This window comes from Rhagoletis pomonella, unplaced genomic scaffold, assembly GCF_013731165.1.
Source record: "Rhagoletis pomonella isolate Grant_MI unplaced genomic scaffold, Rhpom_1.0 Rhpom_scaffold_00006, whole genome shotgun sequence".
NCBI classification, from domain to species: Eukaryota; Metazoa; Arthropoda; class Insecta; order Diptera; family Tephritidae; genus Rhagoletis; species Rhagoletis pomonella.
Window position 1 is genome coordinate 72,999,955 of NW_023458560.1, and position 25,350 is coordinate 73,025,304.

General features: G+C 36.0%; 2 protein-coding genes across 3 annotated transcripts in view; one reads left to right on the plus strand and one right to left on the minus strand.

Moving 5' to 3' along the window:
• The first annotated feature begins 223 nt into the window (after positions 1-223).
• LOC118741279 (homeobox protein aristaless-like) overlaps positions 224-25,350 on the plus strand; it is a 111,969-nt gene continuing 86,842 nt past the window's right edge. Inside the window, exon 1 of the mRNA XM_036473197.1 lies at positions 224-679. The gene's annotated coding sequence lies outside the window, so the exon portion shown is untranslated. The remainder of the gene's footprint in view (positions 680-25,350) is intronic.
• Positions 13,649-15,717, minus strand: LOC118741278 (zinc finger BED domain-containing protein 4-like). Of its 2 annotated transcripts, none has more exons than XM_036473196.1 (2): positions 14,781-15,717; positions 13,649-14,746 (listed from the first exon to the last, which is right to left on the minus strand). In XM_036473196.1, the coding sequence occupies exons 1-2, from the start codon at positions 14,801-14,803 to the stop codon at positions 13,759-13,761; spliced, it is 1,011 nt and encodes a 336-aa protein (XP_036329089.1). In that variant the 5' UTR covers positions 14,804-15,717; the 3' UTR covers positions 13,649-13,758. The 2 variants fall into 2 exon arrangements, with proteins under 2 accessions (XP_036329089.1, XP_036329088.1); XM_036473195.1 differs by having other exon boundaries at positions 13,649-15,598; positions 15,654-15,712.

Consider the following 25,350-nt stretch of genomic DNA (forward strand, 5'->3'; position numbering starts at 1 on the left):
GATTTATTTTTGTAGGCAGTTGTTATTGTTATACACACACATACACACACCAGATCACCTGAGCACCACCACCACAGCCACCACCGCAGCGGCGCTGACTTGTCTTGACTCGACTTGACTTGTCGCTCGAGAGCACTCATACGTTGCGATGTCTCGTCAGGTACAATAGTTCGCTTGCGACATTGGCGCGGTGCGGTAGTGTGTAAGAGTATGTGTTCGTCAGTCGCGTTGGTTGCTTCCTCACAGCACTTTTGCGTTTTCTTTCGTTGCGTTTGCGTGATTTTCAAATTGGATTCGAAACATTTCAGACAATCCGTGAAAGTGTTAAAAACTAGTTCGTGGTTTGGCTGAGTAGATAAGCTGCCAATTTGCATAATTGAGTTACATACTAAAACATCGCCAACTGAAGTGTATCTACTACTTGGAAGTGTGTTTGATTGAAAATAATTAATAAATATTTTTAATTGAAGCTGATGTACCAAAATTGTGGAGTTTTTTAAATTGTGAGCCAATGCAAAAATGGGGGGAACACCCAGTGCCAGAACCTGTTCTGATATCGTATTCGAGCCAAGTGCTCTTGTGAGCCGTCGGCGTTTTTAAAATAAAATAACTGAAAATTTCTATCAAGTGGAAACTTCTAGAATTGGATCTACAGCTTCGTTTTGGTGTGCAATGTGAGGTATGTGAAGTAGAAATTTTAAGTTTATACAAACTCTACGCTCATCCATACCAAATATGGACCTGTCGCCGAGTGGTGCGGCACCACTTTTTAGGTTCGATCCCTGACTAAATCAGCATAAAAAAAATATATATATGTATATAGTAAAAAATTTTCAAAACAGCGAGTATATTTCTGCCTTGAAAAAGCTTTTCATAAAATCCATTTGCTCGTCCCTTTCTCTCATGAAGCCAAGTAGGAGGCTCATTCATTTCAGGAGGCTTCATGTTCTGTTTCTGTTAGGTTAGTTCCGGTTTTGGGACGCATTTTACAATTTATCCTTTTCCTAGCTTGGGCAACCTAGTAGAAAACTAGGATCTAACCGTGGTTGAATACGTTTGGCAATACAATCTACTGAGGTTTACAAATAAAAGAAACTGATGCTTTGTATTTTGACGTTTTGGAATGACCCATACTTCAATATTATCTGCACGAAATCTTGGCCCTGCGGAGTGGAAGCGAGCTCTGCTAACCACTGCACCACAGCGGCCGCAAAAAAGAGTTATGGACCATAAAATACTGCGTTAGCTCCCTGTTTCGCTAGAAAGGCTGTTTCGTCATTGCCATTATGTCCCTCATGCCCCGGTACCCATCCTAATAAAACTGTATTCTCAGAACTTATTTTGTAGGACTTCAGGGCCAATAGGGCTGCCTGACTGTCCGACATAATGCAGATAGGTATATGTATTTCGATGATTTGCCCCTTTTAAGGCATTCTCTGCCGCAAATTATTATTATATTATTTATAGTGAATTTCTGCTGGAAAGATGGCGGCCCAAATATGCCAGCCTAGTTTTACCATTTTCAAGTTTAAATCCATCTGAGTACCTAACCTCCCCATAGGTTCGGTGTATGGGCTCCCTGCATTCCAGAGAGCTCGATCTGCAATGTGTACCTCAAATTTCCTAGAGAATACTAGTTTTGGAACAAATGCGCCGCGCATTTGCAATATGGGGCCATTAGCGAATGCCATTAGGACCTTCAGGTTTGAGGTATTTAGGATTCTCTGTGCCACTGTAGCCGCCTCTTTTTCTATTAAAATGGGAAATTTCAACGAACGCACTAAGTGTATGAACGGGGCAAGTCTTCATAGCTCCTGTTATTGCAATGCAAACCATTCTAAGCAATTTACTTAGTTTTGTGCTTACAGTTCTTTGTGTAACCCTAGTAAACCATGCTAAGGAGGCATAGGTTACTATTGGCTTAACGACTGTATTGAATGACCAATAGGCCATTTTGGAAGTAAGGCCCCATGTTGTACGTGAACAGGCAACGAGGGCCTTCATCGCCTTGTTGATAACAGCGTCCAAATGTGCGTGCCATTTCAGTGTTTTATCCAAGAGTCATCCCCAGATATTTAGCTTCACTGGAAAATTCTATTTCTGTGCCGCTCAAAGCAGTGCTGGCACTAATCGATTCATTTTTTAATCAATTAGTTAATTCGATTAAATTCAATCCGATTACAGTTAATCATGATTAATTTTAATCTGATTAAACAGTTAATCGGAAACGCGATAAAAAAATTAATTTTTAATCATTAACTCTGAATTTGATTAAGTAGGTTTGGTGATTAACCCTGTACGTGCTTCGTTAGTCGATTCGACTAACAAAAATCGTGTTTGGCTTCGTACCTCTCTCTGAAGTCATTTACCATTTGGTAATTATATGTAACAGAGAAAATAATATGTATTTAATATTTTGTTTATGTGTTTGAAAAACTATAAAGAACTGAAATCCATAAAATGTATTTTCGTTTTTAACTCTTTTAGGTTTGTTATTTCAATTCAAAGTTGGTGTTAGTCGTTTCGACTAACAAGCCCGCTGACAGGGTCAAAAGAGCGAAGCACTTCCAGGGTTAATTAAATTATGCTGGAATTTTCCTGTGAAAAAATTAAATCATTACTACTACGAATAATTAATTTTAATCGTCAATCGCGATTAACGTTTTAATTCCTTAATTTTTAATCGTTAATCAGATTAACATTTTTCCAACACTGGCTCAAAGTGAGTTTAGTCTTACATAAGTTCCACCTCTGAGTAAATGAAACAATAATGGTTAGGCTTGTTGCATGCGGTTGGTGATAAAAAGCCATAATTTATTGCCTTATATGATGTGTTATCAAAAGCCTCTGAAATATCAATAATGGCGCAAAGGGATATATTTTTAGATTACACAGCTTTCTCAATTTTTTATAGGTGATCTGGTTCTCGTTCAGAAGCCGTTCTATTAGGCTGACTGATGTACTGATTCAGTATTTTCTCCATCTTTTTTAGGAGAAAGGAACTGAGGTTAAATGGTCGGTAAGATGAAGGTAATTGTTTCGGCTTACCTATTCTGGGTAGAACCACGACCTTCACCTCAGACCATCCCCAACGCTGAGACTCCATATCCGGTGGTTTTACGTCGTTGTCGTGCGGTTTCTTAGCCCAGATTAGCTAGAGCTTACGGTCGGCTCCCTTCAGCTTGGTCGTTACAATGCATTCACTTCGAAAATTTGGTTTAAAGAAAACTATTACCACGGTCCTCCTGAGTATGAAGGGTCATATTTTACCTGTGTTGATGGCTGCCTCCAGCTTATAGTATATATTTTGTCGTAAGTCCAGAAATACTCGTACCGCTTTTGCTCAATCAGCAAAAGATTGGTGGAAGCCACTCGGAGATTAATCCCCAAAGCTTTCGAGCTAATCGACATCCGTCCGAGATAGACCCGCCATACGAAGAAGCGCAAGATATAAATGATATCATGTTTTTAACGTATGAACTTACGAGTATAATACAGTACAAACCTTTCGAGTCTCACAAAAGTCTCTAGATAATAATGAATAAGGGACGTATAATCTTTTTATCACACTTTAAGAAAGTAAAAGTTGTCGGGGTTTTGATTTCATCCTGATAACACGGATCACTGCGTGACTAGCCTGGCACCAGCTAGCGGTAAAATAAGCTCTCACAACTACTCAGGTAGCCAGGTTGCTACCAGAACCTTACGGTACCTTCGAAGCTTATAGGGGAATGCCTCAATTCACTTTCGGTCGCGTCGGAATATTACTTTGTCACACTTACATATAGAAGTGCCAGGCCGTAGTGATACAGCAGATTGTATGGTCACCTCGGCCAGAGGAGGAACGCTTTAGCCAAAGTGAGAGTCCCATTGACTACATGTAGACTTCTCTTAGAAAAATGGGCCTCGTTTTAACTCAGCGAACGCTGGGGGAAAAACAGGGCATGTGTTACTGTGAGATCGTTCTAGGCGGGGGTGGACCGGGCGTGACCTAGGGATTTTTTAGGCTCGCGAAGCCAGATTACTCAATTCTGGTAGGTGCACGGACAGGCCACTGTCCTATCGGGGTTCACACGGTCATGTTAAAGATCACACCAGCTCCACTTTTCCACAGCCGCGTCTTAGACTGAACAGCGTTTAGTAGACTGCGGCTTAGGCACCTGGTTTTATACTTTCTTCCCGGTCCGGAGGAGCTCTCCGGAATTAACATGTAAAGCCTGTGAAAATTCTATCACGGCACGCAGTGATTCTCACTTAAATCAAGCAGTTATCGTTCGCAGTTTTACGGACAACACTGGCAACATATAAAATTGCTAAATCCTAGCTACTAAAAACTTGCTCTTTATTGCATTAAAATTTAAATTTAAAGTTAGAATTTTGCGGAATATTTGATGAAATTCCTCGAAGTTTGAAATTTCGCCTTGTACGGTTTTTTGTTAGACAATAAAACAAAGAATAAACATAAAATAAACAAGAGAAAAATATCCCAAACTTGTTAAAATGTCGCCTCCCTATTTGTTTGGCCCCCCTTCCCCCTTCCCCACCCGTCCCCCCCTTACCTTTTTCAAATGAATGGAACTGCAGACTTACTTAAATTTTCATGGCTAGAATTAAGTTAAGATTTCTCTTAAAATCCGATTCAGTTGTAGTGACTGCTCCTTATCTGAGAATATCAACTAGTTTGCTGTTTATTATTCTCAAAAAAGAAACGGTCAATTATAAATCGCTTATAACCAACGCCCACGGATTAGTTTAAACCGAAAAATGCTAATTTAAAAAAGTATATATATTTTACTCATTCAAACTTCAGCTCAAATTTCGCCAAGATTTAACTTCGATAGCCGTTACTTAATTCACAGTAAATTTCACTTTTGTTGATATTCTCGCCGCATTCAACAAATGACTGTTTTTTTCAAATTTATTGCTATTTCTTGCTAATTTTCGCCAATCGCTTTTAATTTAAAATGCATTAAACAAGTTCGCCTCCACTAAGCAGCCAGAAAATTTACAGTCATTCGAGCGAAGTTCGTAAAATTCGCAAGTAATCAAATTTATTACTTTAAGCAGGCAGCCGTCAAGGTGCGAATATTTTATGATTTTCAAATAAAAGTCTGGTTAATTAAGTAAATTTTATTGGTCATTATTTCATTATTTCAAATTAAAATTATTGCGATAAATAAGGCAAATTATGAAAGTAACACCAAACAATAAAATGTGGAACGCAAATACTTCAAAAATAATGCAACCGGTTTGTTACGAGAACGAGAAGTTAGAAAGAGCTTGAAATAAAAAGTGAAAACCGAAAAATATTCCAAATTTTTCGCCGATATTCGAAAAAATCAAAAAAATCATTTGGATGATGTACAAGCCAAACTGGATATAATGAATCTAATCTAAACTTACTTTTGTTTGTTGTCGTCTTTTTTTGTTGTTCCAATTCAGTTCGAACACCAAAATAACCAATTTTTTATGGCGTTTTTTTGGATTTGACCGAAATTAATAAAGAATTTAAAAGTAAAGGTTTTGCTTAGCAGTAAATTACACAAGTTTACGGAATTAAACAAATTTCAATAAATCAATTCGCTAGCTCCCAAACTTCTAATCCGATCGGAAAATGTTGAAAACATAGATGATTGTAAATTTAATAAGCACGCGATTTTTTGAAACTTTGGCCTCTTTTTTCTCAAAATATGGATGGAAATTTCATACTTACGGATTCTTAATCACCACCTAAAAGTATATCAAAAACAGCTTTAACATTTCCCGCACCAAAATCAGTGTTGCCCTGTGTTATGCAAACAAAATTTCAAATTTTCAGATCTTTAAGATTTGGGTATATTTCTAAAATTGTTCCTATTCTTTATTTTGATTTCGTATTCGGATTGAGTGGAAAAATTTACATTAGATTTCATCAAAAAATTTCACAGGTCGGATTTCATGTAAACTAGTTAGTTAAGCCGTTTATTTTGAAGTGGCATAAGTCATATTTTCAAAAAAATAAAAAATCGAGTTAATGATAACACCAATTAGAATTTAACAGTATCTGTTAATTAAAAAAAATTGCATTGAAATGTTGAGAATTACTGCGGTTTTGTTGGAGAAAAGTTTTGCTAATGAGCGGCATACGAAAATGTTTAGTTTGAAAGTGGCATAAGTAAGTCCATCAAAAAAGTCAAGTCAATGATAACATGGATTACACCGAGCAAAAGTCAATTTTGTACAAAAACAATATCTACTCCCAAAACTGGGAGCCAAATATAGTGAAACGGCGTTTTTAGTTTCTTTCTCTGGCGTCAGGACTTTTTTATAAAGGACTTTGAAATTTCAAAGATTTGATTAGTTTCAAACATTATTTAAAAAATTAATTTAAATTAAAAATTTTTGAAAAATTATAGGTTAAGGATACACAAACGACCATATCCTCGAATTTTGTCCTTTTTCTTCAAAAGCGTAAAAAAAATAAAAATATTCAAAAGAGCATTTTAAATATAAATTCTTCCTCTTGAACAAAAAAAATGTGCCATGTACGTGCGTACGTTCGACTTTTAGTTTCCCTAACTTAACAATCTGATTCCAGATTCGTAATCAGAGGCCTTAAGAACCCCGACTGTAAAGTTTTAGGAGAATCTAAGTGGTTTTAGTCTTTTTTTTCGTTATATTGGGTCCGCAATTTGAATCTTGCAACAAGTTTCAAGCGAATACAAAGAAGTTTTAAAATTACGAATATTAAATTGAACGTTCTTGCCTTATAAAGAATATACATACATACTCGTCGGCGTTTTTACTTTATTATTCTTCAATTATCGCTATTTAAAGTTATGGCAATGGTCGATACCCATTCTGGCGCGCTTCTGCAGCATAACTTCGGATATTTATCTCTAAGCCTATTTTATGAGACCCAATCTGTTTGCTCCACTTCTTACAACAACACTGCGTTTATGCTTTCCCTTTCTTTCATTTTACCTTCTTCGCTGACCGTTAATTCAAATTTAAGAGAATCTCATTAAATATTCAATTTAATTATGTCGTATTGAACTAATTTATGTTTGAATTTAAAATCAATCGTGTTGCTATTACGATGCGCAAGAGGTGGTATTGCAAGCAGCATAACTGGGCAGCTAGTTCGTTTTTTTTACATACATAGATACCTAGTATGTGGGCATGTATGTATATGCATTAGGGTGGTCCTTGCCTGTAGGAAGCAAATTTTTACATCAGATTTCCTAAGCCTCAACCCCTACGTCGATGCTACTATAGTTGAAGATATCACGTAAACGTTTTGGTCCCGAGTGGAGACGGTTAAGACGTGACGCAAACTTCAGACTACCCTACGAAAATGTCTTAACCGACTGCAATTGGGACTAAAATTTATATGTTATAACTTCGACTTTACTATTATCGATTTCAGGTATTAAATGAAAAAATATTTATAATTTTTTAAGTCTCCTTAGAGCCTTCGACTATGGTAGTATCGATTTTGGGTATTAGATGAAAACAAATTAATTTTATTTCGCCAGCTTTGAAAACATGTGTAACAATCTTCAAAAGGTAGCGAAATAATGAAAATATTAATTAAGAAATGTCAAACATTCCAAAGATATAGGCGCTGGCAACAGTCATGCATACATACATACATATCCAATGCTACATCTCTGTGTAATATGTATGTTTATACATTTCTAAAATTATAAATTTTCGGCATTGCCGTCTCTACTCATTCATTCGAATTCTTTGCCTCTACAAGCGATTCTTTGTTTGCTTCGTCTGCTATCGCTTCTGTCTCTTTAGCTACATACATAACTAGTTAGGTCCTCTGATTTGTTTATGTTTGCCCAAATTAAAATCACTTGCTCTACAATTCATAATTGATTGTTTTGGTAATTAAGTTTCAGGCGGTGTATAACTATTGGCTTCTTTCTCGCTTCTGACCAGGAAATTTGCTGCCAACGATTCCTATTATGCTCTGCTCATATCATTTACAACTCTTATCGCTCAGTTTTTCTGTTTGCTTGATTTATTAAAGTTACTTTTTAACAAGTGAAATGATTGCACAAATCTGATAATAAGATTGGAAAATTTTTTTAATTTTCGGCTCTTTTGAGAACTCATCTCGTTGATCAAAAATCAAATTAAAAACTGCATAACTCATTTTAGATCGTGTAGCGCTATTTTAAGAATGTAAAATCATAATTTGTTACAGAAAATCATTTTAAGAATGTTTTTCAGATATTAGCGCAAAAACCAGCAATTAAAATCTAGACAAATTGTGTACACTAAAAATAAGTCAATTTTATGTTTCAGATTATCAGTAAATGTCGACAACCTAGAAAATATTGGCTGACTTGTCAGTAGACAAGTGAGTATGCACATTAGAGTGCCTCAAAAGTTGCCGCTTCTCTAACTGAATCATTCACTTTGGTCTTTTTTACGACTCCCACCCACCATCAAATTTTTTATAAAAAAAAAAATAAAAAAATAATAATTGGATAAAATAAAATAAGATAAAATAAAATAAATAGTGCAACCTTGTCATTATATGGGTGTTGCATAGTTATGTTACTTATTTATTAGAGAATCATCTGTTTTATTCAATTACATATTTTAAAAAGTATTTAGTCATTGTTATTATGATTTGAAAGTAAAATAAAAGTCCTAATATAATGCGAAATATATAATCGGCCGCTGTGGTGTAGTTGTAAGCAGTGTGCGCTTCCACTCCGCAGCGCCTGGGTTCAAGCCCTGGTCAAAGCAACTCGGAAAAAAAATATAGAAAAAAGGTTTTTTCTTAACAGCGGTCGTAACATCGTACTGAAATGGAAAAAGTAGTGACTAATGGTGATTTCGTTTCTACCAAAAAATGTCGCATTTTGAGTGCCCCTTTGTCTTTTTGTGTTCGATTCTAAAATAAGGGCAAATGGTGAGAAAAATTTGTGTTCGTTTCTTAAAATTTCACACTCTTGTAAGGCAAAAAAAGGCACATTTTCTGCCCTTTGAAGCTTTGTCAGATGGTTGCCCTGAAAATCAGATGGTTGCTTAAAACGATAAATTTATGAAATGCGTGAGCTGGACAAGGACAAGAAGGCAAACACATGCCTTTTTACAAGGTTGAGTGCAACATCAAACCCATTTCGCATCGTGCAAGGGCAACATTTTTTGCTAGAAACGAAATCACCATAATATTTTTTATTTTTTTCATAAAATGATGTGGGAGTTGTAATTCGATGAAATCCATCATATCAAACAAAAACTGAAGTTTAAATTTTTTATTATTTACGTTTTTGTATTTCGGCGACAATGTTTGTTACGTCTTTTCGCATTTCAGGTGACGATTTGTTTAAATAGTTTCGTCCAGCAAGATTTGCGAGCCGAACCACTGTGTAATTTCTTGCTAGGTTTTACCTTTCTCACTTGTCTTTTTGTCCTTTGTTGCGGTTGTTTACGTTGTTTACAGACATTGCCCCATTAACAGACCTACCAAAAGGAGAGGAGATTGAAAACTAGGATTTGAGCTCTAGATGGCCGCCGAAACACCACCAGAGGTCACTTTGACCACAGCCACAAGCTTTAGTTAGCTACATCAGCCATAATACACCACAACCACAGCGGCATTTTGTGGGCAGTTTAGAGCATTTAGAATATTTTAACTTTTGACAGCTCTTGTTACATACCACAGCCTCAACATTCTGGTTAGCCAGTAAGAGATAAAACCGCATATGGGCGTGAAAATTTCTGTTCATTAAAATTAAGGCGTTTGTCCTTCGTTTGACCTTGATCTAGACTGGGATCTTGAGCAGCGATCCCAAAAACTTATAGATCAACTGAGCTCCGAGGAGCTTCCATTAGTGGCCCTGCGTTATTGTTTATTTTAGATAGGATGTAGTACACGAACAAAGGCACTTTATCTCTCTTGGAAATTGCATATTCTCTTCTCTCATGCTGTCAGCGGTTTGTTGGCGAACGCTTTATGACAACTCAAACTCAAGGTAAGAAGATGAAAGCATTGCAATACTTTTATCTTTTTCTAGATTTTTGAAATTTAATTTACATAAGTGCTGTTCATTATTTTTAAGGTTATTATTTGTAAGAAAAAACCTTTTATTTTCAACACACGCATATGAATTATGCAGGTACATATTAAACGTACGTATATATCTCAAAATTAAATAATTTCACAAATAATGAAGAGTGACGTCCGTAGACTATGTATGACATTTCTAACAGCAAACTTCACGGTCAGTTAAATTAAATAAATATCAATTAAATCAATACGCGAACAACTAATACATTTATTTCGTTAACTGCTTATCTTTAAAATGAAAATGATAGTCACCACAAATGAATAGCGTACAATTTATATTGAATGAATTTTTTTATATAACAACTCACTAACAAATTCTGAACAAGCAAATACAAAGATTTATCAAAAAAAGAAATTCAGTTAATTAAATATTATAAAATCAAGCACAAACAAAAGTTGTTTATCAGGCCTCCTAATGGCTACTTATTAACTAGAAAAAATTGTTTGTGTTCGCATTATAAATCACGCATTGTCGATGTGATGTTTTCAATTGTTCATTAATAAGTAAATTGAAAAATGGAAAATTTAATATTGCTTATCATATCGTTGCCTTAATATAGAAAGGCCCTATCTCACATCGTCGCTGAAATGCCCAAAGCCGTAACTAACTAAAATCTTTTATTGCATAAAACGATTTGGGGCCACATAATGCGTTCAAATGCATCATAATCAATTAAAACGTAAATTTTCGATTTTTAGTTAGTTACGGCTTTTTGTATATCAGCGACGATGTCAGATAGGGCCTTTCTATATTAAGGTAGCGATATGAGATAATCGCTGGCTGACGAATTTTTTTGTATATCTTTGTTTATAAATAGATATATACAATATAATATTAGCCGTGTTTTATTTGTCCAGAAATTTAAGCTATTAGCTTATTTTGTATGGAGGACTTACCTAACATAATTATATTGGCTTATGAAAAGCTATCTTGGCTTGTATATTGAACAAGAGGCATTGCCATTCAGCATCAGAAATTTTCTCCTTCAGCCAATCAGAAAGAGGCAAAAACTTACTTTGACACTATTTGCAGTCAAACAACTGTCAAAATTGTGCTAACATAGGAAATAAGCTAATTTCGTTTTATTTGACCAAGATTTAGCTATTTGCTTGTGATGGTTGAATAAAACATGCCTATTGTCGAATAAAACATTAAAATGAGACAAGTACAATTATTCCATTTGTTAGCTTTTTTGTCGTACTTCAGGTCTTATATCCAGGGGCACACAGAAGTATCCCGGGACCTGAGGCAAATAAGTAAGCTCGGAAGTTTTTCAATATTTAATGCAATAGTTAATATAACATTCATGTTAATATTGCGTAGTACTTTGTTTTTTTATTTCTCGCAGGATCAGCAATAGTCCAAGGAAAAAATATATTTCTAGCAAAATGTTCTCATATCCGCCTGAACATACAAGATTACCCAATTTCTAAAACACAAAGCGCTAGCGTTCTTATCTTCACTATCAACTCGTCACATGTTTGCCTCACTCATGAATTTGCTTCAAGAGTATTGTTAAAAGAGTTTATGCGTATTGATGGCATCGCTTGTATTTTCATCACACAGAACTAAAAACCCGCGAAAAAACCGAGTTATATTAAAGATAAATTTAGTTGAACAGCGCTCTATCTTTCTTAATTCGCAAAAGAGGAAATCAAAATTGATTGCTCTTGAATGTAGTTGAAGTGAAGAGAAAGATGGAAATTTTATTCCTCCGTGAGAATTTTCGCGAACTCTGCCTTATAATACATACAGTACTCAAAAAAATTAAGGCAGGTTTTACAAAAAAATAAATTTAAAGTTAATAAAAAGGCTATCATATCCACAAGCCGGCGTAACTGAAAAAAGAATTTTCAAGCCAAACAAAAAACAAAAAATTAGAAAATTATTTTTTCGCACTACCTGTTAGGATTGCATGAGAAAATTATAATCTTAAAGCTTCAAAATGCCTTCTTTAAAGTCTCAACACGATCATTTTTCACCGAAATACGGTTTGTCAAACATCACCCAAAAATTTGGAATTTTTTTGCTCTTGCTCTGCCTACATTGCTAGGTAAAGCCAGACAGATACATTTTCGTGGACCCCCACTTACATCTCGTGAACCCCAATTTTTCTTCACACGCCAACGTTGACACCCGTCGAGTTCTCCCGTGGACCCCTGTGGGTGTACCTGAACCACTTTGGGAATCACTGGTTTATACTATCAACGCATTGCAGGAGATTATACCAGTTGGTCGCCATTAGTCAAAGTGAAATAAAACGATTACTGCCACTTGAGCGAAAAGCTAAATTCCGCTTGAATCTCCGGTGGTAAATACATTCTAAGGTAAAAATACTTTGTGAAATGGGATTAAAGAAAAGTATATCGATAGATTTAGATTAGAATAGGTCTTCAATCATTTACATGCGCTGCCAAATTGGCTGTCTGCCATCAAACTGTAATGAAAACAAGTAAGAAAGTCTAAGTTCGGGCGGAGCCGAACATTAAATACCCGGCGCAATTATTAAATATATGTTTTCCACCTTTCCGAAAGCTACCGCTACACGATAAGCCGGGGTGTATCAATTTTGAGTAAATTAGCGTCCTTCAATTTCGAAATATTGAAGTTTCAAGCATTTCTGAAATTTACCGTTATATGAGAAGCGGCCGTTATTTTAGTCCGATTTCAACAATTTTCAACGTTTTGCTTTTATTTGCCAAGCACAATAACCACACCGAGTTTGGTACAAATTGGTAGAACGGTTACCGAGATATATATATGTGATCATAAGTGGGCGGTGCCACGCCCATTTTTCAAAATTTTGTCTTAAGCGTATTTCTTGGTAAAGAATTGTTGCAAGCATCAATTTTGAACAAATTAGCTTTAATATTTACTGATTTATCGAAGATTTCGTATTTCTCTAAATTACCGTTATATGGGATGTGGGCGTGGTTATTGTCCGATTTTAAAAATTTTCGGCCATTTCGTATGTTATACCAAGGTTAACAACTGTGCCAAATTTGGAAGAAATTGGTGCAGCGGTTACCAAGATATACACATGTAACCATAAGTGGGCGTGGCTACGCCCATTTTCCAAAAATTTATAATATTCTTATTTTTCGTCTAAAAATTATAGTAAATATCAATTTTGAGTGAATTATCTTCAATAGTTACTAAAATATCGCAGTTTTCGTATTTCTGGAAATTACCGTTATATGGGAAGTGGGCGTGGTTACAGTCCGATTTCGCCTATTTCCAATGCCAACCTACCTTGGATTAAGGGAAACCTACATAGAGTCCGACCGATTCCAGTTTTTTTTTCAGGTACCGATGCCGATGCCGATTAATCGGCTTATGGGGAAAGAATTGGCCAATGCCGATGCCGATGCCGATTCCGTAAAAAATTACAAACAAATGTATTAATTCATAAAAACAGTTTATTTAACGTAGTTAACAAAACAAAAGAAACAAATAATTGAATTAATTGGCTTGTTATGCAATATTACATACACATGTGGGTGAGATTATTATGTACATATATCACATTTATGTACATTACATAAAACCCTTTTTTTATAGTGCTTAGCAAGAAATAGGAACATAAAATTTCATTTCGGTTTGTACTCAAATACACTCTTGCACTCAATGCATAAGAACTTAAATGCTAGGCATGTACATACATATGTACGTCTTTAAATTAATAGTCAAAGTTGAATAATTTAATATTGTAATGCAAAAATAGAAGCTTATTGGCGTTTTCTCCGAGTAAATTGGTACGCCTATCGCTATAGAGCTGACCCGCAGCACTGAAAAGCTGTTCACTCGCAACGCTTGACGCCGGAGCTGACATATATTTGGTAGCTATTTTTTTCAAGAGAAAATATGGACTCTGATGCCAATATTCAAAAATATTACTATCCCGAGGAATACGTTGCTCATTAAGATAGGAATCAAGCTGTTTTTTTAATTGTGATATACCTTCTTTCACTTCAATACCTTGAGATAATATATCAGAATCGTGAGATTCCCAAAGATTGTTAGTGTGAATTGTTTCAGAGGAGCGAGTGGGAGAAACAGCTGGTAAAACTTCCAACGAATCTTCATTTGTATTTATTTGTTCTTTCAATAGAGTTTCACATCTACGAGTTTCTGCGGTTGAGAAATATTTTTGTTTAAAACGCGGGTCAAGTAGTGTGGAAATAAGCAACTCTGTATTTGTCTTAATAAATTCGAATGGCCGCGATAAAGACGTTTTTAAATTTACCTTTAGCATCGCAATTTCAGCACCGTCGTTATCATTAGATTCGAGCTTAATTTGAATCATGGAAATTAAAGGTATTATGACAGATGCACACGTAGACTCATAAGACAGATCAAGAGTTGCTTGGTAAAACGGCTTTAATACTGATATTACATTAGATATATCCGCCCATTCACTAACAGACAATATTTCTATAGAACCACGTTCTGCTATATATAAATTAATGGCAGCCTTCTGCTCGTATAATCTACTTAACATCAAATATGTACTATTCCATCTGCAAACAACATCTTGTATTAGTGAATGATTAGGTAAACCAAGCGTTTCTTGGCATTTTTTTAAGTAGCGACATGCCTGCTCACTTCTCTTAAAATGTCCCACAATTTTTCGGCATTTGTGTGATATATCTTGAATATTTTTCCGGTTATAAATTGCGTCCTGAATCACAAGTTGCAAATTATGTGCCGTACACCCAAACCATTTAATATTACCCAACTTCATTGCTGCTCTCATATTTGCAGCATTGTCAGTTACCGCCAAATGAATTTTTGACCGAATGTTGTATTCTTCTATAACTTTGTTTAAATCAGCAAAAATATTTTGAGCGGTATGATCAGTTTCCAGAACGCTAGCTGCCAAAATAACTTTTAGCCTACGAGGCCCTTCTATGAAATGTGCTGTAAAACTGAGCAAGGAGCATGATTTGGTGGAGTTGCTCCAGATATCAGTTGTGAAACTGATCCATTCCGCATTTGCTATGAGATAAGTAACTTTGTGCTTTATCTTATCGTAGGTTGCTGGCATCAACGTAGTCCGGAAAAACTTTTCGCTCTTTTTGCGATATCTGCTATCGCCGCTTGGATCACAAATGTTTAACCTATTAAACGCATTACCTTCAACTATATTGTAGGGCAGCATATCGACAATAATTAAATCCATTATGGATTTGTCGATTCGCAAGGTCACTGGATGATCGTCTGGGTAACAATATCCACTTTTCCTCTGGAGTAAGCTCGGCAGCGTTTCTTGGAGTGTGCTGGAAGTTGGATCCGTCTTTTTTTGCTTTTTCACTCCTGCAAAAAATTCATCCTGCTCTTTAAGGTAAATTTTCCACTCATTTTTGTGAGCTGTCTGCAAATGTTTTTTGATGTTGGCTGTTGTTTGTCGCCTCTTATTTACGTTACCAAGAGATATTGCCTTTGAACATATTTCACACTTTGCTGTGCTCGAATTTCTTTGGAAAAACTTCCAAATAGGGTTTGCCTGAGCCATTATTCTTAAAAACATAAAAGTTTGTAAGATTTAACTGATAATAAATTGCACTTACTTACCAGGAATTACAAAAAGCGCGAATTTATGGCCAATTTCTATTGAAAAATCAAACGTCAACATATATGTACATACGAAAAACAAAAGAGAATAATCAGAACAAAATGTGAGAAAGAAACACAACTTTTACAGGACAATTCAAATGAAAAATTTTTGAGACAAGATAAAGGGTATTCAACTGAAATAAAGTATAAAGTCCATATGAAAAGCAATTTCAAATAATCGGAAAAGAATCGGCAAAGAATCGGCAAAAAAGTGCCGATGCCGATGCCGATGCTAAATTTTGTGCCGATACTTGCCGATGCCGATGCCGATGCCGATGCCGATTAATCGGTCGGACTCTAAACCTACATACCAAATTTCGTTGAGATATCTCAATTTTTGCTCGAGTTATCGTGTACACGGACGGACGGACAGACGGACAGACGGACGGACAGACAGACATGGCTTAATCGATTTCTTTTTTCATCCTGATCATTTATGTATACATTTGTCTATATCTATCTCGATTCGTTTTGGCTGTTACAAACAACCGTTATGTGAACAAAATTAATATACCCTTGTGCACAAGTGCGCTCGGGTATAACTAGCCTCAACGGAAGTTCCATGTAGAGAATGGTTTGCTGTTTCCACTAGAGAATAGTAAGTATTTTCCCTCTCGGTGAACCGAGAGCAAATATTTTGTAACACTTTAACAATGTTGCCGAAAAAGTATTTGGCATCAGTGAATTTGAATATTTGTTCATCCACAATGTAAATTCAAAATAAAAATATCTTGGAAAAATTACGTGATTTAGAAAAACGATACAGAGTAACGAAATCTACGACCCAAAATTAGGTTTACGTGTCTCGGCGTTTTTTATACCCGAGCGCACTTGTGCACAAGGGTATATTAATTTTGTTCACATAAAGGTTGTTTGTAACAGCCAAAACGAATCGAGATAGATATAGACAAATGTATACATAAATGATCAGGATGAAAAAAGAAATTGATTAAGCCATGTCTGTCTGTCCGTCCGTCTGTCCGTCCGTCCGTGTACACGATAACTCGAGCAAAAATTGAGATATCTCAACGAAATTTGGTATCTAGGTTTCCCTTAATCCAAGGTAGGTTGGTATTGAAAATGGGAGAAATCGGACTGTAACCACGCCCACTTCACATATAACGGTAATTTAGAGAAATACAAAATTTTCGATAAATCAGTAAATATTGAAGCTAATTTATTCAAAATTGATGCTTGCAACAATTCTTTACCAAGAAATACGTTAATGGTAAAATTTTGAAAAATGGGCGTGGCACCGCCCACTTATGATCACATATATGTATATCGGTAACCATTTTACCAATTTGTACCAAACTCGGTGTGGTTATTGTGCTTGCCACATATAAGCAAAACGTTGAAAATTATTGAAATCGGACTAAAATTACGGCCGCTTTTCATATAACGGTAAATTTCAGAAATGCTTGAAACTTCGAAATTTAAGGACGCTAATTTACTCAAAATTGATACACATATATTTCATTCTTGCGCCGGGTATTTAATGTTCGGCTCCGCCCGAACTTAGACTTTTTTACTTGTTTTTTTGTGCCATTGAGCCGTTCCCACCTTATAACGCTATAAGCATGCTAATTTATAAATTTAAAGTCACTCGCGTCATTCGCATTGTTCATTCCTCAGTGTTTATTTGTTATATTATTTCTGGTCTAGTTAATTGTGCTGTTCTATTTGATAAGGTAAGATTGGATGTTTCGTCAAGACCATTACGTTTGCATGTTCCTTTCCACATTAGACTTGAAAAATTAAATTATTAATTTTTCCTCTTTTACAAGAGCGCTTAATGAGCTTAATGAAATCTATATAGAGTTCATGATTTGGAATTTGCCCTGTCCAAATTTATTTGTTTCCCGAAGATTGAAGCGCACTACTACTACTCTTGACATTTGTTTACCATTTTTAGTTTTTAAAAACACCTTTATCATAATTAAGTTTTCATCTAGTTCTAAGGTTTTTTTAAATTATATACATACGTAAATAAATAAAATGAAATTAATTGAATGGAATTTAACACCTGAGTGTGTATGCGCCATGGCAGCAATGAGCTTTCATCGGTTTTAACATTTTCGGGCTCTCTGCATTAGCATCGAATAGGATATATACAGTGGCAAATTTGCAGTCTTGTCCGCCGTAGGCGCTATGGTACCAGCCGCCCCTTCCTCAGCTCCAATTAGTTAGGTACTAAATCCTACCTGTCCACGTTTAGGTAAATGGATTGAAGACCTTTAGCTCCTAGCCATTCCAACCAACTGATAGCACCCTTCCGGTCGTCATTCTTTATTCTTTACTGGCTTTATGGCTTTGAAAGGTAAAGTGTCGTTCTATAGAGTTTTTACTTTGGGTTGTGCGTGTCGGTGTATCGGTGTATTTTTAGCCACCATCGCTTTTAGTTCGAAGTAGGCAAACAACCCTATTTCCAAAGTCCCCATGGCAAATTGCCTTTTTCGTGTTTCGCGCCCACTTCCTTTGGGAGTTTCTGCTTATACATATCAGCTAGCTACAATTTAATTAACAATTTTGATAAAAAAAACGATATGTGCGTTATGCTTCTGGACTTTTTGTTGACCATGGTGTAGTTATTGTTATTATCTGAGCAGCGATAACTGCTGGAACGTTTTATTTAACTGAATAGCTGTATTGTACCGTTTGATAGCCATCTATTGACACTCGTATGAATTAAATTATTTATTTAACTAATTTTAGTTTTCATAAATCAAAATTAATTGTGTGTGTACATACATATCGGTGCTCGGTACATTTGACACATACTAGATAATGATTACTTTCTTGTGTATTTTGCTGACGTCAATATTGTACTGATAATGTTAGTTTTCTAGTTGCACAGGTAATGCCTGAATCACTAACTAATTTTTACTTTTTGATTATCATAAAGTCAGTCGGAATTGTTTTGAAGAATAAATACTTGTGTTACCCTATTGATATTTTGTTCTAATAGTATTATTTGAATCAACGACTAATAACTGGCATATTAAAAAAAGTATTCTGAGTTGATATGTAGGAGCCACGCCAGTGGTTCTTTATGATATGACGCCTTTAAACCTCCTCTAATGCTACTATACATAAGAAGTAGAAGACCGCACACCTTCACTTCCACGTAGAATTTCGATCATTCTTAAAGTAAAATTTAAGTTGCTTGTCTAAATGTTTTCATTTATTTCGCAGGCAGCTCTGACAAGCGTTCACTTGGAGGCACAAAGTGTTTCTCCATTCCTATCCCTAATGGCCTTTAAACCATCTGGCGAATCCTATCGGACCCTCGAATGGAGTTTTCCCTAAGCTACCTAGGCTCTCGAAGAAGTGCTCCCCCAGAAATTTTAGGCATACCGGGCACTCGCAAAGGAAGCTTCGGCAGAAATCGTTACACAGAGCTCCAAACCTGGTGGTCATGTTGCCAATCGCCCTGCGGCTTTGAGAGACTTAGCAAACTCCGTGTTCTTCGTTCATCGCGCCGTGACTAGAGCGCAATCGTGCAAATTTTCCCACTGCTGCTGGTGGCTGTCACTTTCTAAACTTCTAATCTCTCAGTAATTTTTATTGGCATTTCTGTGGCAATTTTAACATAACTTCCGGCGACATAAGTTCCTTCAGCTGTTGAGTTAGATGAGCTGATGTGAGTGGATATATAAAGAGTCATCGGGGCATCTTATTGAATTTGGACTGACAGTTTAACCTGCTACAATATCCAGAATGAGTTATGGAAAAATATCGCGAGCCTCACAAGGCAACTCGAGCTCTTCGTCTGCATATACTTCAAACATTTTTTGTCTTAGGGACAGGATTTTCAATTTTGCCATTCGATACCGATACCATTCCGCCGAACTCAGTTGTCTATTAGAGAGAATTCTGTTTCATCAAAATGACTTTCTGCGTTCAAGAAGCAACCTATCGGCAACTATTTGTTCTCCATGGACTACTCCATTGTCCTCCTGAGATTCTGAAGCATAGACATTCCTGAAATATAGGCATATTGGTTCCGATACCGAGCGCTCTTGCTGTAGGAAAAACCATACTTCGTACGCCTGTGAACAATTCTTTCCATTGTTTTTGGGAAAGACGTACGACTGATGGGTGGTATGACTTCCATTGATTTGCTGGTAAAACATTGAATCTAATTAAGTTAAATTAATTATTACGATATGGGTATCAATCGAAAAGGTTTTGAAAAGGATGTATAGCAAAAATGTATTTAAGGGTTGCCACCTGCTTATAAATCAAATGCCACTTGAAATAAGGGAATTAGCTAATTGAAGTATGTACACAACATGGGTGTCAGACGTAAAAGGTTTAAGAAGATTGTAGTCTGAAAATATTTTCAATAGGGTTGCCTGGTTGAATATTTGAATTAAATTAAATTATACGAAGTTGTATGAAAAATATGGATGTGAGCGTCAAACGAAAGCACAAGGACGAACATTTGGAATATTTCCGAGGTATTTGAAGAGGGTTGCCACCTATTTAAAATTGAGCTTCCATTAAAATTATTTGCATAGCTACCAATCGAAATTGTTATTTAACGACTTTATTTCTAGACTACTTGAAGCAGGGTTGCCGCGTGTTTAAAAAGTAAAACTAAACTTGAGGAAAGGGAATGAGTTAGTTAAAATATCTGTCACAACATGGTTTTGAGACGAAAGAGGTTTAAGATGATTATCCTTTTAAAATAATTTGAAGAGGATTGCCACCTGTTTAAAAAAATAAAATCTTATTGAAGGGATGATTTAGTAAATTATATAACATGAGTGCCAACCGAAAAGCTTTTGGGTGGTTTTGTTTCCAAACTACATATGTGATTGTTGCCGCCTTTTTAAAAATCAAATTCGGCTTGAATTAAGAGGAATCTATCTTCTTGAAGCATGTAACATAATGTGGGTGTCGGATGAAAGAGGTTTAAGAAGGTTTTGGTTTTGAATATTTTTTCGAGTTTAATTAAACTGTACACAAGCTATGTGAAATTTTAAAATATGTTTGTCAAGCGAAATATTTTCCAAATGGTAGAGCAGGGTTTCCAGTTGTTTAAAAATTAAATAAAATTTGAATTATTTAATAAGTTGAATGTATCAGTACAATATGGATATCAATGAAAATAAATTTGAAAATAATTTACTTCTAACCCATGCCAGAGAAGGTTGCCATCTGTTGAAAACAAGAGAATTAGGTCATCGAAATAAATATCGCAACATGGGTGTCAGGCGAAAGAAAAATATTTTGAAGAGAATTAGAAAACGAACAATGTGAAAATCGTCTATGTTGTTGACTGAGTTTAAGTATGTCCAATGTAGTTTTACACTCAGTAAAATGTGTGAGGACAAACTAGCAAATAATAAACTTTTTGTGAAAGTCAGCCAAGGTCGAAATGAAATGCAAAAGTCTCAACTGCAGTTGGTAGAATTTACTGATCAGAAGTCATAGGGCCTCCATAAATAATGTCACCATAAACTTCATCTACAACTCAAAAGATGTCTTTTGTTCATCTTTTCTAGGCTAAGGTATGGTACTTTTTGGTAAAACGGACAGGAAATACGAAAATAGGAAATTTTTAAGAAGAAGTCTTTCTTGAACTTTCTTGCCTCTTTTTCCTGCCTACTTTGGCACACTGGGCACCTATGCATGAACACGGGTATATATGTACATAGGTGCATTGGTCAAACTTGCTCGCGGTAGAATTCATCATCACAAATTCCGTTGAAAGTCAAATCCCCTTGCAAAACAGTTTACGCTCCTTTGTGTCAACACCACAAGGAACAAATCGACGACCACTGCCACTAACAACAACAACATCATTAAAACATTTACAATTCAATGATAAGCGTTGGCGCCAAAATATCCATAAAGAAGCAAAATTCTACCAGAAGAATTGCAAGAATTCGCAGAATGAATTCAAAAGCAAATAAAAACCTCGAAAATAAAATATAAAAATAACAAACAAATGTGAGATACATTTGCAGCAGAAAACACGAAGAAAAAAATATTATTTCATTAATTTTGCAAAGGTAGATACGCTGAGCCATCAATAGTCAGAAGTCAACAGTTGGCGGAGCGGAGGGGATTTGACAGCGCGTGAGTTACCCGCAAGACATGCAGATCCACGGCCTAAGGCAGTCAGTGCTCTTATCAGAGGCACAAAAAATATAAATGACCAACACGATGACAAAGGGCAAGCAACAATTTTCAAAGCAGCAAAGGCATTGCAACAACAAAGAAGAAAAGAAAAGCAAAGCAGCGAGAGAAATAAAATTGAAGCAGGTTCTTCGTGTAGATGTGGAGTAATTGTGGATCACGCGCTGAAAGAATCGGCTAATCCACACCACAAACCAAACTGCATACATATGTTTAAATGTTTGTATGTACACTCATTGCTGTTAACATAACTTTTATGAGTGATTTGTGTTTTGTTTTGTAATGTGAACGCATAAGTTTTGGCCGCAACGCTGAGAGTGGGAACTGGTCACCACAGCCACTGGTGTTGGAGCACACACTTTTTTTTATTCATACATATGTACATATGTACATATGTACGTGCGGTGACACAGATGTTGTTGAATGACGGCGATGTTGGCGGTGTGCGGTGCGCTCATCGAAGGCGACACAGTGTAGTCTGCTACTGATTACAAATGACGTGAATTGTGGAAGTGGCCGAATTGTATCAGAAATGAATCCATAGGGTGGCATTTCCCCATAGCACATACACACACACTCACACAAAAACCAAGCTAGCGTCTATGCGGAGATACATTTTAACAAATGTGGACAATGACCAGAAAATTGTTGTACAAAAAGGTTGTACGATTGTGGCCAAATTGAATTAAGATTGTGGCAAATGAGGAGAGGTCAAAGAAAATGAGAACACAATAAATAAATGCATATGTACAACACGCGCGTACTTACACACATATGTATGTACATAGCGTAAGGCGTAGAAATTGTATCTAAATGTAAATTATGAAATGATTTATGGTGTGAAAATCTGAAAGCCGCAGTGTAAGAGTGAAGTTGAAAGAGTAGAATACTATACATGTAAGTATGTATATATATTATAAACAGTGGCGGCTTTAGGCTGGGCGCTTGAATTTAAGGGGCGACGAGCTCATACGCTTCATCACTACAATCGTCCAGAAAATTAAGTAAATTTCGTGAAAATTAAGCAAACTTATTGTCCAGTAATATATATAAAAGGAATATAACCCCAAAAAAAATTACTCATTCGCAATGTATGCATTTACATATTGCAATAAAATAACAAATACGATGTTGTAACCTTTTCGTTTTACATAAATATTTAAATATTTCATATACGTACATAAATTTTGTATAATTTAATTAAATCAGACTCTGTTCAAAATATTTTCAAGCTAAGACCTACTTAAACCTCCTTCATCTGGCTCCTATATACATGAATATATGGCGATACATAATTCAATTACCTAATTCCCTCAATTCAAATGGAATTTGATTTCTAAAACAGGTGTCAAGCCTCCTACATTTAGTAAAGAAATAAACCCTTTTAAAACGCATTTCTATTGATACCCATCTTTTAATAATTCATTTAACTTATTAAATAATTTTAATTAAATTTTTTTTATCAGGTGGCAACTCTTTTCCAAAAAATTAACTTTTACTGCACATCTACAGGGCAAAGCCCTTTAAGTTGGCATCCCATTTTTGAAAATTTAGCGAATGGTGCATTTGCATTTGCAAAAAACGTATTCTTTCGCAAAGTTTAAAAATTAGTAATTTTTTTCAGCAGATAAAGTACCAAATTAATATAAAATAAAACAAATTATTTTTTTTTGCAGTTTAACTTAATTTCTCATAAGTGGTGTTTTTCACTATTTTTTCCGTGTGGAGTCTAAAACTGATGTTGCTCTGACTAAAATATTTAAATTAAGAACGAGCTCTAAATTAAGATAGTGTGAACAATGCATTACCCCAGAAGAACGAATTTCAAATAAACAAAGATCCTGCACTTTTAAAAGTATATTTTTTGGACTTCGGCTGAAGGTCGCCAATGCAAAAGTGGTTCTGTGCAAAAATATGGCATATCACATCATACCCGAGTTGAAAAATAAAAACATAGTTTTTTCAAAAAACATTTTCAGAAAAGGGGTGCCAGTTGTTGCAATCGCGGTGTAAAATGTGTGATCCTTTCGTGCCTTTATAGCCGAGAAATGAACCTCGTGTCAAAGTGGATTTACAGATAATTTTTGAAATATTAAAAAAAGTTAATTTTCGCTCACAGATTTTAAATAATGGGGTTAAAATGTGTCTTTTGATACCCCTATTGACTCAATTTGATGATTTTTAAGCATGTGTCCGCAAACTGTACAATTACCGTGACAATGTTAATACGCGGTCATTTAACAGAAAACCATCTTCAAGTGAGTAAACGTCGTGCAGTGCGGACGTGTTTGTTTCTCTTGCTCGTCAAGTTCACTCAAACTTCAATGTACATATGTATACTATAGAGTTCTATTTGTGTATACGTGAATAATTTATTAACTGAGACAGTGACTCTTTTGAGACTTATCAAAACTTTGAAATTATTTATTCATTTAATGTAATGCCTTGCTCCTGTGGCAATAAAGTTGATCGTACTCAACAAGAAAAAATACAGTGCGCGAAATGCAATGAAATTTTTCACTTGGCCTGCTGATGCCGAATTTTTGCTTGCCTCGGAACGGAGTTTTTTTTGTAAAGGCTGCGCGAATGCACGCCGTGACTCAATTCGGACGCCCCCCCCCTACGCCTCCTGCTTTATTGGCTGATGGGCGGAATGTTGTCTCTACTAACGCAAAAACTGCTAATACTAAATCTTACTCTCTTAATGCTAAATCAAGTGCTTTGCAAAAAACAACTGATAATAATCTCAGTGAAGCTAAACATCAAATATCTTTGGGCTCTTTGTACAACATAATAATCTCTCTTCGTGCTGATAATGCCCAGATGCTCAAATCGATAACTGCTTTGCGTGAAGAAAACAGCAAACTTGTGTTGAAAGCTGATAATATGCACTCTGATCTGCTTTCCATGCAGAATTCTCTGCACAAAAAAGATATTACAATAGATTTGCTCAGGGCTGAGGTGAATAAACTGCGATCTTGTGTAAATACCGTTGTCCAGAGGCTTAGTAGTGCTAATCTATCAAAAAAACGTAGTTGGTGCTGCTAATTACGCTCTCTTGCCTACGTTGCCGATTTCTTCTACCGGCTGCCCTGCTGGCAGTACGGTGTCTCAATCTGCTGTCTCTTCGCCTGTTTCTCTTTGTGACGCTACGCAGTCATATCTCACCTATAGTGCCGCAGTCGCTAACACAAACAGTGTCAAGCTGCCTGTTGCTCTTTCTGCTTATGCCGCTACTCGATCAGCTGTTACTCTTAGTGCTGCTGCGCCCGCAACCTCGGCTTTATCATCGCCTTCATCTCTTTCATCGGCCACCCTGATATCTGTGGATGTAAACAACGACACTAACACCAACAAAGCTAAGCTGCCTGTTGCCACTCCCACAACTTTAAGTGACGCTTGCTGTCCGCTGCTCCCACACTTTTGGCTCTATCTTCGCCTTCGTCTCATTTGTCGCACACCCAGCTGGCGGTGGATGCTAATGTAAACAACGTCACTACAGTGG